Below are 18,179 nucleotides of genomic sequence, written 5' to 3'. Positions count from 1 at the left end.
CGCCTGCTGGTGCTGAGCCCCCCAGTGTTCCCTGGGGCCGGCAATGCCCACGACCCAGCCGCTAGTCTCCCCTCACGCCCCGTCCCGGTCCAGACCCCCAGCCTCTCCTCCTGCTCCCCCCCGGCCCCTGGGACCCTTGGGACCTGGCCCCCACCTTCCTGTGCTGGCTGGCCTGCTGCCTCCTCTCTCCCCCAGCGCCCCCCCAACTGGGCCTAACCCCCTCCCGCCCCAGCCCCCGGTGGGGGGGCCCTCCAGCTGCGTCCTGCGGGCCCCCCCTCGTCCCTGTGGCTCTTCTGGGGATGGCATCTGTGGCTGCTCAGAAAGTTCTGGGCCCGGGGTAAGCGCCTGGTGGATGTGAGTCAGACCAGTGAGTGAGCCGGTGCCTGGGACTCGGCTCTCAGCCTCCTGAGGCGCCGTGGGCCCCCGTGGGGAGGAGTGCAGATGCACCCCGGCAGCTGCAGCTGTTCAGAGGCCCGAGAACCAGCTGGAGACTCCAGCCGGGAACTTGAGGGCAGCGTGGTGGGGAGGGGCAAGCCAGAGGCCAGCCTGGAGGAGGCCACCGGTGCACGCCCAGGGGCTGGAAGGCACTGAGCTGGAGCCCGTGGCGACCGGAGGTCTGCAGGGGACGTGGAGCCTGTGGGGTGTCGGGCAGGGCAGGGGGGGGCCGTCCCCCGTGGCCCTCCCCGGAGGCTCTTCCTCAGACAACCGGGAACGGCCGAAGATAAAGACCACAAGGAACGGCCCCGCCAATTTGGAAAAGAAGCAAACAGGGCTTTGGGGGAAATAGAGTCACTACATTAGAATCTCAGGGGCTCCGTGGGTGGCACCTCGGACGGGAGCACAGCTGCGTAGGGAATCTCTAGGGACTCCCCAGGTTTGGGGGGAGCTGCGCGTCCACACCGATAGGGGGCACCACGTGCATCAAGCGGAGCCCTGGGGCTCTTCCCCAGGGTTAAGACATGCTGTCAGTCGTGACCGCGATGGAGGAGGAAAAATAAATAATAAATAAAAAATAAACATAGTAAAATAAGAGTGAGTGTTGGCTTAGGGACAGGTGGACAGAGCAGCAGAGGCCCCGGGGGCAGGGGGCAGGGGCGCGGGAAGGACGGCAGGACAAACGAGCGGAGGAAGGACGAGTGGTTTCTGTGGTCACATTGGAAATAACGGGTCTTGGCGGAGAGGAGCTCAGCTGGCTCGGCAGCCCCCGCCAGCGCCTCCGGGTGCACGGGGCAGGCATCGGCCACCGTCCGGGCCCTCAAGATGGAATCTCTCAGGGACCTGAGGCATGAAGGGCCCTGAGAACCGGCGTCGGGCAGGTGCACCGCAAGGCGGGGATGGACGCGGTTGATGCCACCGACAGGGGCCTGCAAACACGAGACGCAGCTGAAGAGAGAGGCAGGCGGTGCCCCCACGGGGGGCTCATGCAGGGTGAAGGGCGCTGCCCACGGCGGAGCAGACGGTGGGGGTCAGGAGGCAGCAGCTACCCCACAGAGGAACAGGGCCCAAAGACCAGTGGGCATTCCCACAGCGGGGGGACGCCCGGAGCCAACAGGCGTGCGCAAGGGCGGACTTTCACTAGCCATGGAGGAAGTGCACAGTAAACAAAACGGTGCTCCGTGCTCTGCCTTCCTGGCATGCAGAGGCCGGCGAGCGGGTTGATGCCTGGTGGTGGCGGAGAGAGTTGGGACGGGGATAGACCTGCCCCTGTGCACACGTGAGACAGAGCCCAATAGCTTGGACAAAGATTTCCTTTCTTTTTTTAAAAGATTTTATTTATTCATGAGAGACACGGAGAGAGGGGCAGAGACGCAGGCAGAGGGAGGAGCAGGCTCCATGCAGGGAGCCCAATGCGGGACTTGATCCCAGGACCCCGGGGTCACGCCGTGGGCCCAAGGCAGACGCTCAACCGCTGAGCCCCCCAGGCGCCCCATGGGGCAAGGATTTTCAGACGGAGCGAATGTTAGGACCACAGCTCACAGAAGGTGGGACGGGCAGCATGAACCCGGCCTGACCCCTGCGAAGACAGGCCCCCCGCCAAGATTCTCCGCAGAGCATCAGCAGGACCCAGTCTCGCAGCCAGGTGTCCACGCGTCCAGGACTCAGGCCAGACTGGTTTGATCCTCGAAGGAACACGGACATCCCGTGGGGCGAGGACACAGGGATGGGAGGATGCACACCCGTCTCAATCCTCAGACAGTGAGCCAACGCCTGTGACCCCAAGACGCGGTGCGATGGCGGAAAACCAGAACCTCTCAGTAGAGAAATCGGGAACAGAAAAGGGACAGTGTCGAGACAGTGAGGTGTTGGTGGAAAAGGGCACCGATGGGTCAGGAGAACAGAGCAGGGGGCCCAGACGCACCTGCCAGGTCACAGCAGCCAATCTTCGTCAGGGGGAGCCCGTCCTCCTCTCGTGGGGAGGTGGCCAGACCCCAAGCCGCCCCCGCCGCCCCCCCCGCCGCCCCCCCTTCAAAGAGGAAAAGGGGAATCCAGGCGGGGCCTCAGCAGTCACAGGCGCCAATCCCAGTGGGTCCTCAAGCTGAAGGCAAAACGCAGAACTAGGAAACATCTGGAAGGTCACACAGGAGACAGTCGCTGGTGTCGGGACGGCAGGGGGACGGCGAATTTGGAGGTTTAGCACTGAAGGCACAATCTTTAGGGTTGACTTCTTTCAGGTTAAGAAGCTGCGCTTTGCCAAATCTTGGGGCGCGGGAGAGTGGTGCAGGGGGAGAAGGCCCCGCAGGCCGCAGAGGACTGGGCCCTGCACCCGGGCAGCTGCAGAGCCAATGACGCCCTGGCCACCCCACCCCTCCTTCGCGGTCGGGACTCTGCAGGTACGCGCGTGCGGTTGGCAAAACTCAACCCCAGCAGTATTTTTTAAATTGAAATAAGTCATGTGAAGAAAAATTAAAAAAAGAAAAATAACAGGGACACCTGGGTGGCTCAGTGGTTGAGCGTCTGCCTTTGGCTCAAGGCGTGACCCCAGGGTCCTGGGGTCGAGTTCCACATCGGGCTCCCCGCAGGGAGCCTGTGTCTCTAGGAAATCAATAAAACCTTTAAAAAAATAACAGATCAGACACATAGCAACCCAGACGAATCTTTTTTTTTTAACGTGCTTAGAGGGAAAAAATTAAAAACAGAATGAGCTATATAATCTAATTTCAATACATTTAAAAATCTCTACGCTTTGATAAGATGTTCACGTTAGAGGAAGCTCGTGAAGGGCATACAGAACCTCTGTACTATTTTTGCAACTCTTCCATATGCCTCAAATTATTTTAAAAAGTTAAAAAAAAAAAGCTTTTTTTCCCCCGAAAGCACTTACAAACAAAAAGGACACATTAGCTAAATTAGAGTAGTCGTTTGTGGGCTGGTGGGAGGGTTATGGGTGCAAAAGGGGAGAAATAAACTAGGGATTGGGACTGCGGGCCAGGGTGTGTGAGACTGGGGGGCTAGGGGTGGGCCGGGACCATGGGGGGTGGGGCAGAGGGATGGAGCAGGGGGGGAGGGGGGACCTGTGGATGATGCTGTGGGGTCTGAGGACTGTGGGGTGGGGGCTGGGAGAGGGGTCTGGGGGTTGTGGGGTGGGGGTGGGGGTGGGGGGCCAGGGCCAGAGGTCTGGGGACCAAGGGGTGGGGGCAGGGCGGGGCCCGAGTCTGGGGGCCGTGGGGTGGGGCGGGGGCCAGGGGCCAGGGTGGGGGGCTGAGCAGGGGCTGCTCGTCTCCCACTCCGCTCATACCAGGCCCTTGAGGGAATGCACCCCAGAAGACGGACTGTGTGAGGTTGTGGTTTCTAGTCCCTGTGGACGAGCTCCTCAAACCTTGGAATTTAAATGAGGAAACCCAGAAAGGCGTCCTTTGTGGTGTTAATAGATGACTTTTGGGTGCCCCCCCTCCCTGCTGGAGCCTGGGGAGCCCGCCCTGGGATTGGAGGGTTGGAGCTGCTCCAGCCCTGCCTTGGGGAGCCCAGGAATCCCCTCAGTCCTCGACCGGTTGGTGAGCCCCGCTGGGTGCTGGGGGACACAGTGAAGCCCGCACCCCTTCCCCGCACGGCACCCCGCGCGCCTCTTCCATCGGCTGCTCCTGCGTTAGATCCTCCTGGGACCCTAAGGAGTTCTGTGAGCTGCTCTAGCAAATGAGCCAACCCCGCGGGGGGGCACAGGAACTCCTGACCTGCAGCTGGGTGGTTGGTGGGAAGCGCAGGTGACAAGGTGGACCTGCAGGTGGCCCCTGAAGTGGGGGCATCCTTGGGACGGAGCCCTCAACCTGCAGATCGAATGCTGCCTCCGCTCAGATGCCCTGTGAGAGTTGAGCTGGGTCGCAGGGCATCCTGCAGCGTCCCGAGCCCTGCCTGGAGGAGGGGCCCCCACCCCAACTCCCACGACCCGGATTTGGGTCAGAACCCCACCAAATTAAAAAAAAAAAAAAGGGCAGCCCCTGTGGCGCAGCGGTTTAGCGCCGCCTGCAGCCTAGGGCGTGATCCTGGAGTCCGGGGATCAAGTCCCACGTCGGCTCCCTGCGTGGTGCCTGTTTCTCCCTCTGCCTGTGTCTCTGCCTCTCTCTCTAGCTGTGTCTCTATGAATAAATAAATTAAAAAAAAAAAAGAACCCCACCAAATGGTGAGCAAGGTAACTGCTCAACGCATAAGTAATTCTTAAAAAAATAACGTCTAATTTATGAAGCTCAAAAACACAGAGCTGAAGTAATAGGCCCGTAAGTCCAGAGAGAAGGATTAAAATGATCTGAGTCCTCGTGTTATTTGCAAAGGTGTTCAGGGTGCCGGGGTGGCTCGGCCGGCTCAGCACCTGACTCTGGATCTTGGCTCGGGTCCGTGGTGTCTGGGTGGTGAGGTGGAGCCGCATGGGGCCTGCTGAGGGTTCTCTCTCCCTCTGTCCCTCCCCCCACTCATGCCCCCCCTTCCTAAGAAAGTAAATAAATAAATAAATGCCTTTGAAGCTGAATGATGATGGAAATGACACGTACGGAAAGTTGGGGGCTGTTCTGAAGCAACGCTTTGAGGGGAATTTGTAGCCCGAAGACCTATATTAGATTCTGAAAGCCAAAGGTTACTGTCCTAGCACCCGCTTGGGGAATCATTTTTGTTCCTAATAAACCGGAAGACGAAGGGAGGAGATGACAAGGACGAGAGCGGGAGCAGAGAGAGGGAGCCGCTGGAGGGGCCCACACAGCCCCGGGGGCGGGTGAGGGTCCTGCAGGAGGAGGCCCCCCGCCCCGGGGCGCAGGGTCAAGAGGGGACCCAGCTGCAGACCCATCAGAAGCCCAAAGGGTGATAAGAGAATATTCTGAGCAATTTCTCTCCGACACATTTGAAAGTGTAGTAGAGGTGCTGCCCTCACAGTAGGCAACGCCCTAGGAGAAGCGAGTGAAGAAGTGCAAAGCCTGCATGTGAGTGTGGGGAAGCGGGGCGCTAGCTGGGGGTGAGGTGGTGGCGGCGGGGAGGGGGCATCCCTGATCTGAGGGGCCTGCAGGGAGGGGCGCTGGAGGCGGGTGTGGGCGAAGACACTGGACCCCCGCAGGGGAGAGCGGGGATCAGGGGAGAGCCGGCATCTGGTCTGTCCCAGGGGAGGGAGAGGTAGATGGGTGCAGAGAGAAGCGAAGAAGCGGGCGTCGCCCTCCTTGTGCCCAAGTCCGCGTCAGGGCCTGTCATGCTTGCAAACTCCACCTCCCGCTGGCACTTCATTTTTTATTATTTTTTAAAAGATTTTATATCTTTATTCACAAGAGACACAGAGAGAGGCAGAGCCACAGGCAGAGGGAGAAGCAAGCTCCACGCAGGGAGCCCGACGCAGGACTCGATGATCCCGGGACCCCAGATCACGCCCTGGGCTGAAGGTGGCATTAAATCACTGGGTCACCCAGGCTGCCCCCACTGGCACTTTAAACCAGCTGGACGCCCGGGTGGCTCAGTGGTTGAGCGTCTGCCTTCAGCCCAGGGCATGACCCCGGGGTCCCAGGATCGAGTCCAGCGTCGGGCTCCCCGCGTGGAGCCTGCTTCTCCCTCTGCCTGTGTCTCTGCATCTCTCTGCGTCTCACACGAATAAATACACACAATCTTTAAAAACAAAACCAGCCAAGGCCGTGGTAACGAATCTGTCGACCTGGGTCTCACTCCGCGCTTTGCTTCCAGTCCCATGGGGGACACGACTCTTGTCCCCGCCAGTACTCCATTCCTGCAGACCCCGCAGCAGCCGCAGCGCCTCTGCTACCCTGGGCAAGTCACCCCGTCTGCGTGTCTCAGTCTCCCCATCTGGGAGGGGGGCCGGCACTCACACATCCTCCCGGGGGGCCTGCAGGCTGTTAGGATGCCCCCCATCACCCACCTCTGCCTTCAGGGCCAGCGCCTGGCTGGTCACTCTGTGACGCCCTATCCCCACTGAGCTCCGCCTGCTGTGTCACCCCCACCCAGAAGCCCCCCCACTCCGACTGTCTCTGGGAGCCTGGCGGCTCATTGCCCCCGGCATCTGCACCCTGAGCCTGGACCACAGCCTAGCGTGCCTTGTCCCCACTCCCTGTCCCGCCTGCTCCGCCCCCTGCACTGTCCTCCCCCGGTCCGCCAGCCGCCCCACCGCCTTGGCACATCCTGGGGCATGCGGGGTGCTCTGCACACCCTCCCAGCACGGTCTGGTGGGGATCCTTTCCCGGGACCCCCTCAGCTGCCGGGGGAGTAGATCCCATGCGCACGCCAGGGTTTGGGGTGGCCCCTGTCTGAGGGGGACTGGACCCCAACACCAACCCTTGACGCAGGACACATGGTGACTCTAGAGAGACTCAGAGCCGAGGGTGGGGCAAAGCCAGGGATGTCCAGCAGCCACGGGCGGGGGCTGCGGGGATTGACGGGGGTCAGGGCCGGGACCAGCCGTGTGACCCAGCCACGCCTCCGTCCTGGTGACCTGTCGGGCCCCAGGGTGACCCCGGAGGCCCCCGGGTGGGGCCTGAGAGCACAGCCTCCCTCTCCAGGGCAGGTGGGCCCCTGCAGCCCCCTGGGTGCCCACCTGCCACCCCACCAGCCTCGGGGCTCAGCCTGGTCCCCCTCCTCCAGGGAGCAGGGTCCCTGGGTCCCGTCTCTGCTCTGGCTCTCGGGCACCATCCCCAGGCCATGTCCCCTCGTCCCCTCCGGGGGAGCGTCCTCCCTCCACCACGACTCCACCCCTCCTCTTTCCTGTCCTGCCACCTGCTGCCCCCAAGCCCATCCCATCCGCCTGGGAGCTGAAGGGGTGCCTTTTGGAGGGACTGGGGTGGAGTCTGTGAGCTGCCTCCCCTCTGTGGGTCGGGGCCCCCTGAGCTGGGAAGGGTCTGGGGGGAGGAGAGGTGGGCACAGCCAGAACGCCAGGCCCCCAGAGGTCACAGGCCACGGCACCTTCCGGAGCCCTGACCCCCAAGGGCCTCCTGGCAACGGAGACGGGGGTGCGGCCGGTGGGGTGCGGCGCCCTGCCTCCTCCTGACTCCCCTTCCTGGGCAGGGTCCAGATGGTGTTCCCAGAGAGCCATACCGCGTCCAGCAACACCGCCTCTGCCTTCCTGGGACAGCTGGGGACGCCTGCGCCCTGCGGCTGGTCTGAGCAGGTGCCAGGCTGCCCCCGCTCCCCAGGACGCCCAGGGGTGCCTGAAAGCCCACCCTCCCTTCCTGGGGGGGGGCCCTGCTCTCCCGTCTTCTGAGGTTTGGGGGGAGGGGTCTGAACTGCATGGTCCTAAGATCCCAGATGCGTAAATGGAAGTTTGTAGAAGAGTAAGTCGCAGAGTCCGTGACTGTGACTTCTTTACTCTTTGTCCCCAGGGGCCCCCAGGACCTGGCGGCTCAGGGCGGTGGGGGAGACCCTTGGGGCGGGTGAGGGCTGGCTGGGTGGGAGGGAAGGTTCTGGAGCTGCGCAGCTGGGAGGCTGACTCGAGCAGTGACTGTCTCGGCTTCCGGCTCAGCTAGAGCCTTATTTGGAGGCAGTTCCGAGTGGGGCAGTGACTGGCACATTCTTGAGCTATTCAGAGACACCTTCCCCTCGGGCTTATTTTTAGATCCTGAAAAATACTTGGGGAGCCCGCGGCTCCCCACGCCTCAAGAGGCGGCAGGGCCCCAGACTGCTGGCCCTGGAGGGATGTCGGTCACCCTGTCCTGCCGCCGCAGTGCCAGGGGAGAAACCGAGGCCCAGGGGGCGGGGCCGGCCCTGGCCGAGGCCTCCTTCCCCAAGCCAGCCCCACTGTGGGCCCCTCTGTGGGCTTGGAGCAGCCCGGCCAGTCCGCGGGGCCCCCGGTGCAGGGAGAGGCACACGGAGGGGGAGACCCCAACTCCCCAACGGGGCTGAGAGCTCCCTTGGCCACTGCAGCAGGTGGCGGAGCCATAACGCAGGGGGAGGCCGGTGCGGCCCGGCGCTCCCCCGGCCTGGGGGTGAAGATGCCTCAGGGTGAGGAGCTCAGACCCCTAGAGGAGCCAGGACCCCGGGTTTCACAGCTTTGGAGCCGGCAGCCCGCTAAGCTCCCAGGACTGTGGAGTGGCCAGCAGGCTGGCTGGCGGCCTCCCAGCTCCGTCTGTGGGATCCCGGCCGCCTGGTCACCTCAGGGCAGCCAAACAGGTGCCTCTGTCCCCAGACATGGCTCCAGGGTCAGCAGGGGGACCCAGGGAGCTGGGGGTGGAGCAGCAGGGCAGCAAGGGCCCTCTCAGCTGGTGGAAGGTTCTAGAACAAGTCCCAGAACACGAGGCACCTGTGTATTGGCTTCTCTGTGGAGATGGGCGCCCCGTGGGATGTGGGGCCTGAGAGGTGACGGGTCCTTCGTCCCGAATGAGGCCAGGAGAGGCAGAGGACGCTGCGACGTGGCCCCACCGGGTGCGGGGGTGGGGGAGGGAAGGCCGAGGACCATCTGCTGCTGGGCCGGGAGCCGCCCACGCTGCGGCAGCCGGAGGCTGGTCGGGAAGAGGGGCTTCCTGAGAGGTGGTGGCGAAGGCTTTTCCAGGAAGGGTGCCCGCCTGCCTCCGCACAGGGGTGCAGGGACCGCTGGCTGCCCCCCCTCCTGGCCTTGCCCCCGGGGAACTGGGGCCAGACTTCGTCCTCGCGCCCTCCTTTCCACCCCTGTCCATCCGCCCTCCAGGTGCTCCTCCCTTCCTCGGTGGGCATGGGGACAGGGCCTGGTGACGTCCCCCTTGGCCTCCCGGAGCCCCGCCGCCAGCACCGACATCGCCCCCCTCCATCAGCACCCCGAGCCCCGAGCCCCGAGCCCCGGCTCCCAGCCATGAAACCCTCCTCACAGCTTTGGCTGCATGCACTCCTGTCGCCGCGGTGACCGCCGCACGGTCGCCCCATCCTTAGGGCACGGTGGTACCGTGGGCGGCAGGGGAGGGTGGCCCAGGAGGATGGCACATGCAGGGGCGACAAGGACACAGAGGTCCAAGGAAAGGAGTGGCTGGTGGAGGGAACAGCAGGGGGAGGCCCAGGCTGCCCTGAGGGGCGTGCCAGGGATTAGGGCCTGGGAGTGGGGCTCACCACCCGGGATGCCCGCCCCCCGCAGCATCACTCAGGCCCCCGAGTCTCCGTTTCTTCATCAGGACCAGGTCCAGTGCCCAGAGTGCCGTAGTGTGAACAGCAGGATGAACGGGTGGGTGGGCACCCCGAGAGCAGCTCCCAACACCTGCTGGCCGCCGGCCCGAAGCCCTGCCCGCACAGGGCTCCGCAGCAGGGGGGTGCACGCTGACCCACGCTAGGCCGAATCGGGGGAACCTCCCTGGCAGGTTCCTGCACTCAGGGCGGGCGGGAGGAGTCACTGTGCAGGGGGCATTGGGTGCTGTGAAGGAGGGGCCCCGGGGGCACAGAGGGCGCGGCCTCTCCTGGAAAGACACAGCAGCCCTCTCTGAGGGACCGAGGGACCGAGGGTAGAGTGGAGCCGGAGCCTGCTGGCGGCTGACTCTGATCCCCACCGCCAACCCCGACCCCACCGTCCCTGCGGCAGCAGGTGGCTTGGGTCCACCTTGGTTTTTGGGTTCCTTTCAGGGTTTTTTTTGTTGCAGATGTGAGCAGGGGGTCAGGTCACTGACCAGATCCTGCCCGGGTCACTCCACAAGGGCAGTGGTGAGCCCTGTGCAAGGAGGGGAGGGACTGGGGGAGGGGGCTCAGGACTTTCTGCACCTGCACCCCGTTCCCAGGGGCCTTCCAGCCTCCTTCCTCATCTCTGGGGAATGAGGGGCCGGCACCTCCTGAGGGCCAGGCTTGGAGTCGAGGCTTGAATGAGCCTCAGCTGCTCCCAAATCTCACCCAGGAAAGTGGGCTTTAGAAGTGTCCAGGCCCACGGCTGCGAGGTGGGCTCCGGGGTCCCCGCAGGCCGTTGCCCCCCTGCTGTCCACCCCACGTCCCGCACCCAAGCCTGCTCACCAGGGGCCCCTCTCCAATCCCCAGGCGTTGGGGACCAGTGGTGGGCCGGGAACCCGTGCGGGCAGCCCCCCCCTTTTCAGTGATCTTGGCATTTGTCTCCATCTTGAAGGGCGTGGGAGGGAGGGAGGGGCCGTAACCTCCGGGCACCAGGGCGTGCAAACAGCCCACCTGCACACCCTCCTCGGCCTGGACCTCTGGCATCCCACCTGCTGGGGAGGAGCCTGGCTCACCGCCTCGCCCCCTGGCAGCGCCCGGGCTCCCGTGCGGGCTCAGGCTGCCCCCTGCTGGCAATGCAGAGGAGAGGCAGGACCCTGCATTTCCGCTCACCAGTGGGCGGTGGGGGGCGCATCTCAGAAACCGGGCGAGCTGTGGGCCAGGGGCCCCGGCGGGAAGTGGGGGAGGCAGGGCAGGGTGGAGAGGGGCGCATGGCTCTGGGCGTGTCCATGTCTGCCCCTCACACCTGCCCTGGGGCCAACGGGACGAGCGTGATGCAGAGGGTGGGGGTCCTGGTGGGCTCCTGGCGGGGTCCTGGTGGGGTCCTGGTGGGGTCCTGGGTACACCAAGGCCAGCTGGAAGGAGGCCCTTCCCTCCCTCTGGCCCAGACTGCTCTTCCAGCAACAGCTCAGGGCACGGACAAGTCGCATGCCAACCCCGTGGGCCTGTGGCGGGGGAGCGAGGGAGACCGGGGTCCCCTTTGGAGCCCCCACAGCACCCTAGGGCCACAGGACCGCGGGGCCCGGGGCCCAGGCCCACACGACGGGGCTCCCGACCCCAGAGAGGGCGAGGCGGGGTGCAGCCCGGGCGCCCACCAGGCTTCCCCAGCCCCGCCGACCCTGGGAGAAGGACTGCTCAGCTCAAGCCACCCCAGCCGGCCGGGGCCGGGGCCTGCGGGAGGCGCACAGAGGAAGGACGCACAGACAAGACCTGGGTTTTTAATTCTTTTTATTGAAGAAAAGAAAAGGAGAGAAAAAATAGATTCCCCACCCCTGCTTCTTCCTGGAGTGGGCTTCTAGTCCTGCCCCTGGGGTCGGCGCAGGTGGAAGAGAGGGCTGTGCTCTCCACCTGGGTCTGGGGAGGGGCCCCGGGCCCTGGAAGGGGGGGCGCTGGCTGCTTCCCAGGGGGTTGGGGTGTCTAAAAAATGGTGCCAGGCCAGCTGGGCCAAGCAGGCTGGTCCTCTGCTGCGGCAGCTCGGGCAGGCATCCCGGGGGTGCTGGCCGCCCCTGGCCCGGCCACTGTCCGCCCGCCCGTCCGCCGGCGCTGCGCTCGGGGAGGGCAGAGTCCGCGGCACCCTCGGGCCTCTGGAGCCCTGGGCCCACCCGGGCTGCCGGTGCCTCCTGTCCCGTCTGGCTCTGGTCCCAGCACTGCGGGCCTCCGCCCGGCCGCCATCCGAGCGCCCTGAGGCCAGGATGCGGGCCTGGCCCGCAGCCCGAGAGCATGTCTGTGCCCGTCCTGTGGCGGGGGCGGGCAGAGCAGCATCCCTCCTCGTGGCCCGGTGCGTGGCCGCCGCCCACCTGCTCAGACCTCAGTCTGGAGGTCGATGATGTCCTGGCCCACCAGCGGGATCGTGGCGCCCGACTTCTCCCACTCCACGCTCCGCAGCTCCAGTGGGGACGGTGGTAGCGGCTCCAGTTCCTTCTTCACCCACGCAGGCGTCCCGTGGGCTTTCCGGAGGCTCTCCCACGGCCGCTTGTTGGGCGTCTGCTGCTTTTCTGGCTGCTGGCCGGTGGGCAGGGGACGGAGGGAGGCCGCGAGGGAGGCCACAGAGCAAAATCAGGCGGGGAGCGGGGAGACAATGCAGAGGAGGATCAGAACAGAGAGGGAGGGGCCTGGGGGGGGGCAGGGAGACCTCCAGGGCCAGGCGGGAGCAGGGGGCCCGGATGCGGGTCGGCATGGGGAGGGGGGGACGGCCTGCAGTGAAGGCGCTGCCCCGCACCCCCCCTTGGCTGTCGCCTTCCTGGGAGACAGCCTGACCTGCGCCAGAGCACAGCCTACCCCTCCCGCTGGGCCCCTCCAGGGTCTAGCGTGGGCCGGGTCAGCGTCAGGCCGGCCTTCAGGAAAGGTCGGAGGAGAGAATGCACACAAGGGTGGGAGGCGGAAGGGCTGGACAGGACCCCCCAAGGACTCCCCCTGAGCCCCCGCCCACCAGGAAGGCCCGCCCCGCCCCCCAGACCTTGCTGTCTGGGCCTAGCGCCTCCTTGTCCTTCTCCGAGTGCTGCAGCTTGCGGTTCAGGTCCTGGAACATGTCCTGGTGCCGCTTCCGCGTGTGCATGATTTTCTGCGGGGCGGGAGGGGCGGCGAAGCCTGAGTCGGGAAGGAAGCTGCCCCGCCTCGCAGGTGGGGGGCCTCCTCCCCAACCCCACCCTTCCCCCCCCGGGGAGGGGGCTCCCGGCACCCCTGGCCCTGCTGTTGCGGGGAGGGCACACCGGGACCCACCTCGAAGTCCAGTTCCGCGTACCGAGATTTCCGCCGCTGTGGGGAGAAGGGTTTCTGTGCATTTGCAAGCGGCTCCCTACAGCCTCCTGGGCCACACAGGTCCAGGCCTCTCCTTGCCTGGGCGGGGGACACCAGGGACCCCCACCTCGCCCCACGCCTAGTCTTGGGGCCTCGGCCAAGCCCTTGGGGACATGCCTCCCTGAAGCTTCTGCTCTCAGAGCCCAGGCCCCTTGCAGGCCACCCTCTACCCTAGATGGTGGGTCCCTGGCCTTAGGCTCCGGGGGGACAGGGTGGGCCGGAGGGGGGCCGGAAATAGGAGCCCGGGGCCCTGGGCAGTGGTGACAGTCACGGGGGGCTCCATTCCCCATGAGAACCTAGGGCTCGGCTATTCCAGGTCCAGGTTGGGGGGACGGGGGAGCCTGCAGAAGAAGCTTCCTCACCCTCTGTCCCAGCTTGGGGGAGCCCGACTGTCCCCAGGGCCACCTCCTGCCTCCAGGCTGTGCCAGCGCTGGGCAAGGGTATGTGGCCTAGCCCGCCCGGGATGTGCTCCCGGGGACCAGGAGAGTTGGACGGCTGGGGACCCACAGAGACAGGGATCCGGGTCGGGGGGAGCATAGCCCAGGGACGGGGGTCCCTGAGGGCACAAGGCAATGCTCCCCACAATCCCATCTCTGAGCCCCGTGTGGCACAGGCCGAGTGGAGCTTGGGGTCACTTCTAGGCTTCAGGTTGGTCTAAGGATGGACCTGCCACCCTGACCCCCCAGCCACGGAAGGGTCAGGGGCAGAGTGGGGAGCAGCATCCTGGGGGGGCCCCGCCAGTAGCCAGCTACCCCAGCAGAGGCTGGTCCTCCTTCTCGTTGGGGACTCGTTCCTGCAGCGGGGAGCCAGGACGCCCCCAGCCTTCCCAGGCCTGGACTTGCCAACGCCGTCCCAAACCAACAGGGCCCCCTGCCCCCCGGGGACCCCAGGCTGCCCTCACCTCCAGGGAGCTCACGGACAAGGTGGAGACATTCTCATTCCTGGTCCCGGTCCCCGAGCTGGGCCCTGGGTGGGCAGCAGGCTCCCCGGGCTCTGCCAGGCTGGGGGGCGCTGGCTCCAGGGTGGGAGGCGGGGGCGGGGGCGGTGGGGGAGGCGGGGGCTGGGCAGGGGGCGCCTCCGGGGGTGCCCCGCCCGGGGGCTGGCGGGTGGGCGGGCTGCGGGCAGGCAGGCCCGGGTCAGGTGCCATGTTGAGGTGGATGAGGCGGGTCTGGGGCATCTGGTCGATGTGGATGCTGTGCTTGGGCTCCTCTGGGGGCTTGGGCCGCAGCGTGGCCGTGGCCGTCGGCAGGATTACATAGCTGGTGTCCAGGGCCTTCTCCTGGGCCCGGCTCAGCTCCGAGTCCAGCTTCTTGAAGATGTCCCCGTCGCCGGCAAAGGAGGACTTGGGTGCCCTGTCTTTCTTGAGGGTCAGTGAGTGGTTGGGGAAGTCAGGCAGGGGGCCGCCCGGGCAGTGGGGCGAGCCGTGCAGGCGCAGCTTGGACACGTTGGCCGGCAGGCTGTTGAAGTTGGTGGGGGGCGCCTTGGCGTGGGCGAGCTTCAGCTTCTCCTCCTCGGGCAGCGACGGCCGCTTGAGCGTGCCCGTGATGGTGGCCGTGCGGCACGCCGCGATGTCCTTGTTCAGCACTGTGGGCGCAAGGCGAGGGGGTTAGGGAGGCCTCGGCGGGACCCGGCCAGTCCCGATCGGGCCCCCGGCAGGCCACCGCCCCGGCCCCAGACAGCGGGCACCCACCGCGTGGGGCTCGGTGCTGCGGCGGCGGGGCTTCCTTTGCCTTTTCTAACAAGGCTGGAACAAGGGGTGCTCCTGTCTGCCCCGCAGATAAGAGGACGAATGACCGCCACCCACACACTGCCCTTCCCAGCAGCTGGGGGCCCTGTTGGCCCTGGAGCCGGCCCATGCTCCCTGCAAGTGCAAGGACGCGGCTCCTTGCCGTGGGCGGGATGGCCTGCCCCTGGGGCGCAGGGCCCTGGACGCCTGGCGCCCCGCCCTGTCCAGTTGCAGGGGCCCCTGCTTGCCCACCACCCGCCTCACTCCTACCAGTCAATTTGGCCTCACTGGACTGTGGGGAGCGCACAGCTGCCAGGCCCGGCTGCGCCCCCCTCATTGCCTTCCACGGGCGCCTGCTGTGACCGCGAGCCCTCTCCTCACCGCCGGGGGGACGGGCACCCAGCCACACCCTTGCCCAGCACCCGAACACCAGCACAGCCACCCCGCGGGCACACGCCCCATGGCACACACCCCATGGCATACACCCCCGAGCACACGCGCCCCCCAGCGCACACCCCACGGGCACACCCCTGAGCGGTCACTCTCCAGTCCCCCACCCTGTCCCTCCTCTGACGGCTACGGGCTGACTTCACCCCCCCACCCTCCTGACACTGACCTCCTGCGCCCACGTCTGCAGCCCGCCCCCACTCTGGGTGGCCAGCCGGGGACCCCCCACCTTCCCTTCCCCAGGCTCTCCCACTGAGGTCTCTCCATCCTCCCAAGAGCGGGAAGCCCCAAAGACCCTGTAGTGCACCTCCCCTGCCTAAACCCAGCCACGGGGAGACTCTCGGCCCCCCATGCAGAGCCCTCAGGCCCCTGGCCCCCAGCTGGTGTGCCCCCCCCGGCCCCCACAACACCTGCCTGTGAGGCCTCCTCCTCAGCGCCCCCCCGCCCCGCCCCCAGCCACTAGCTGCTTGAGAGGCCGCAGGCCCGGCTGGGCCAGATTACAGGGAAGAAGTTGCCCAATACCGCCTGAACGGGGCTGGGCTGCCGCCTCCAGAGGCTCTCGCGTCTTGGGGTCACCCCTCAGGAAGCTGTCTGGACTGCGTAAGACCAAGATGGGAGATGGGAGACCATCCTGTCCGGTTCCCATTCAGCCCAACCAGAGGTGCCCTCCTCCAGGAAGCCCTCCTGGTCCACCTGGCAGCAGCTGACACTCCCAACCTGGGCTGTCCCTACAGAAGATGCTCCCCAAATATCTGACGGATGCAGGGCAGCGTGGCCAGCTGATTCCCCAGCTCTGGGAGACCGCCTGGCACTGCCTCACGCACAGGCTCACGGAACCACGACCCCCGATGGGCTTCCTGTCATCAGGCAATTGGGTCCCGTCTCCACCTGCTTCCAGGAAACCCGGCGCCAGCCTAGGTTTCAGAGTCTGTTCTCCCCGCTCTGCCCCTGCCCTCTCTGCCGTCCCTCACTTTCCCGGCGCTCCACGGGTGGGCTGGGGACAAGGACACGCAGACGACACAGCACGGGGCCCCAGGGAGGGCAGGCCCCCTCCTCAGTGCGGGGCCGTGGCAGGCACAGCAGGACGTGGACAGATGAGTGGACAGACACACAGAGAAAAGGAAAACAAGCAAGTGGACCCAGGCCAGGGCCACCTGTCGCTCTCACCTGGCAGGCGCTCACCTGATCTACAGGCCAGATCCACATCCTTCTCGAAGTCCGTCTGCAAGACAGAGGCGGGGCAGGGTGAGGGCCCATGAGGGGCGGGCAGGGCCAGGCGGGGGCTGACCTGGAAGGGGTGTGTGCGTGCACGCTACTAGGGCTCAGGGGGCCAAGCTCAGGTGGCCAGGGGTTCCTTCGTTCAAGGGAACCCTGGCCGGCGGCCCCACCCCTTGTGCTCTCGTCGTGTGTGTGCGTGCACGTGAGCTCCTTCCAAGGCGTTTGTGGGTTAGCTGGGAGGCGGGAGTCTGGTCCCACTGCTGCTCACTCACGATCCTGCCCCCCGGCCCAGTTCCCCCGCCCCAGGCCCCAGGACCCCAGTACAGGGAGCCCTCTGCTCTGTCCCTCACATCCCCTCAGCCGGGCAGGGCACACACAGGGTCTCAGGCCAGAGCCCCGTGCTGCCCGGGCTGCCCCCTGCTGGCGTCACCTGCTGTCCTCCCCAAGGCCTGGGGGACAAGGAAACGGAGGCCAGAGGGGCGGTACGGGGTTTGGACATGGATGCCCGGTGCCAGGCCAGCCGTCCCTCGAGCAGTGGCTGAGGTCCCTGCCAGAGCACCTGCCCTGTCCCAGCCTAGGAGCGGGGGCAGGCGTGTGGGTGGGGGCACATGGGCAAGGCCGGCCCCCCCCTCAGAAAGCCCGTGGGCGGGGGAACCCGCGGGCTGGGAGGGCTGGGTCCTCATCTCAAGCTTCATCCGTCTGTACTGGTGGATGTTGGCGGGTGGGAAGACTCAAAGTCTGAGGTCAGACGTCAGAGGTCAGAGGTCAGGCCAGGAGCAGCGCCTGGGAGTCTGGGACCCCTGCCCTAGCTCCTGAGGATCCAAGTAGCCTCCCCAGGTCTGCCAGCCAGCGTCTGCCGAGGCCCTGCCTGTGATCCAGTGATGCTCACAACCACTAGGCTCCCCGAGGAGCCCCTCCTGCCTGTCAGGCTCACTGCGCGCCAGGGGGCAGCCTGCGGGCGACAGTGCCGAGAATTCACCCAGGGCGCTCCCCAGACGTGGACGGGAGGCCTGATGGTGGGGGCGGGGGTCTGGGAGGGCTCCCTGGAGGTGGTATCTTAGCAGACCCCTGTGAGGTGGGCAGCAGGCGGGGAGGGCATGCAGTGCCCAGGGCTGAGCGGCCTGCGTGATGCTGGAGGCCCAAGAGGACCTGGCCGGGGACAGGGCCACGGCAGGGTGGAGGGTGGTGGATGCCCCGGAGGAGGGAGGCTGAGTGGGGCCAAGTCCCATCCTGGCCAGGCTGCCGGGCGGTGAGGGGGTGCGGAGGGTGCAGAGATGGGGGGTGGCAGCAGCCAAGGCCCCCAGAGGCTGGCAGCTGGCCAGAGGGCACTGTGGTCCTGGGAGCGGGGACGCGCCGATGCCAGCCCAGCCAGACTACTGCCATCTGAGTGCTGCCCCCCAGAGCCCAGGCTGGGATGTCACCTTGGTGAGCCTGTGTCCCCAGCCTCAGACTGGGCTCGCAGCTCTTCCCCAGGGGCTGCTGGAGCCTAGAGCAGCTCTGAGCCCTACCATGAGCTGGGCATGGCCGTTCTGGAAGGAGCCCCCCGAGTCCCCGTTGCCCTCCTCCTGGCGGTCCACCACGCGGCACTTCACGGCGTCCTGGACCTGGGGAGAGAGGAGAGCGGTGCACAGCAGCCCCAGGCGGCGTGTGTCATGGTGGGGGCGAGCACGGGGTGGTGTCCCTGCGTCCCTGTGAGGGCCCTGCGTGCCCGGGCCCAGCCTCCCGCCCCCTCCGACGTTCTCTCCATGGCCTCTGTGGCCATGAAAGTTCAGAATCCTGGGGGCTCCCACCCCCCAGGAACGTGCTGCAGCCCTGCCGACTGGAGTTTGACAGTGAGGACCGCCGTCAGGCTGCACAGGGCCCTGGAGTCCCCCAGCACCCGGGGGGGGGGGGATGGCACGTGAGGGCACCC

General features: G+C 66.1%; 1 protein-coding gene across 1 annotated transcript in view; it reads right to left on the bottom strand.

Annotated features, from left to right (window-relative positions):
* Window positions 1-11,296: 11,296 nt before the first annotated feature.
* Window positions 11,297-18,179, bottom strand: part of ADGRB1 (adhesion G protein-coupled receptor B1) — a 73,763-nt gene continuing 66,880 nt past the window's right edge. Inside the window, exons 26-31 of the mRNA XM_055314421.1 lie at window positions 17,776-17,871; window positions 16,232-16,271; window positions 13,778-14,460; window positions 12,799-12,834; window positions 12,536-12,640; window positions 11,297-12,081 (exon numbers count right to left, since the gene is read on the bottom strand). Of these exons, the coding sequence (XP_055170396.1) occupies window positions 11,881-12,081; window positions 12,536-12,640; window positions 12,799-12,834; window positions 13,778-14,460; window positions 16,232-16,271; window positions 17,776-17,871 (1,161 nt within the window). The 3' untranslated portion in view covers window positions 11,297-11,880. The remainder of the gene's footprint in view (window positions 12,082-12,535; window positions 12,641-12,798; window positions 12,835-13,777; window positions 14,461-16,231; window positions 16,272-17,775; window positions 17,872-18,179) is intronic.

The sequence above is a fragment of the Nyctereutes procyonoides genome, unplaced genomic scaffold (genome assembly GCF_905146905.1).
Source record: "Nyctereutes procyonoides isolate TBG_1078 unplaced genomic scaffold, NYPRO_anot_genome, whole genome shotgun sequence".
Lineage (NCBI taxonomy): Eukaryota > Metazoa > Chordata > Mammalia > Carnivora > Canidae > Nyctereutes > Nyctereutes procyonoides.
Note: the sequence above shows the minus strand (reverse complement) of the source record. Positions and strands in the feature narration are given on the sequence as shown.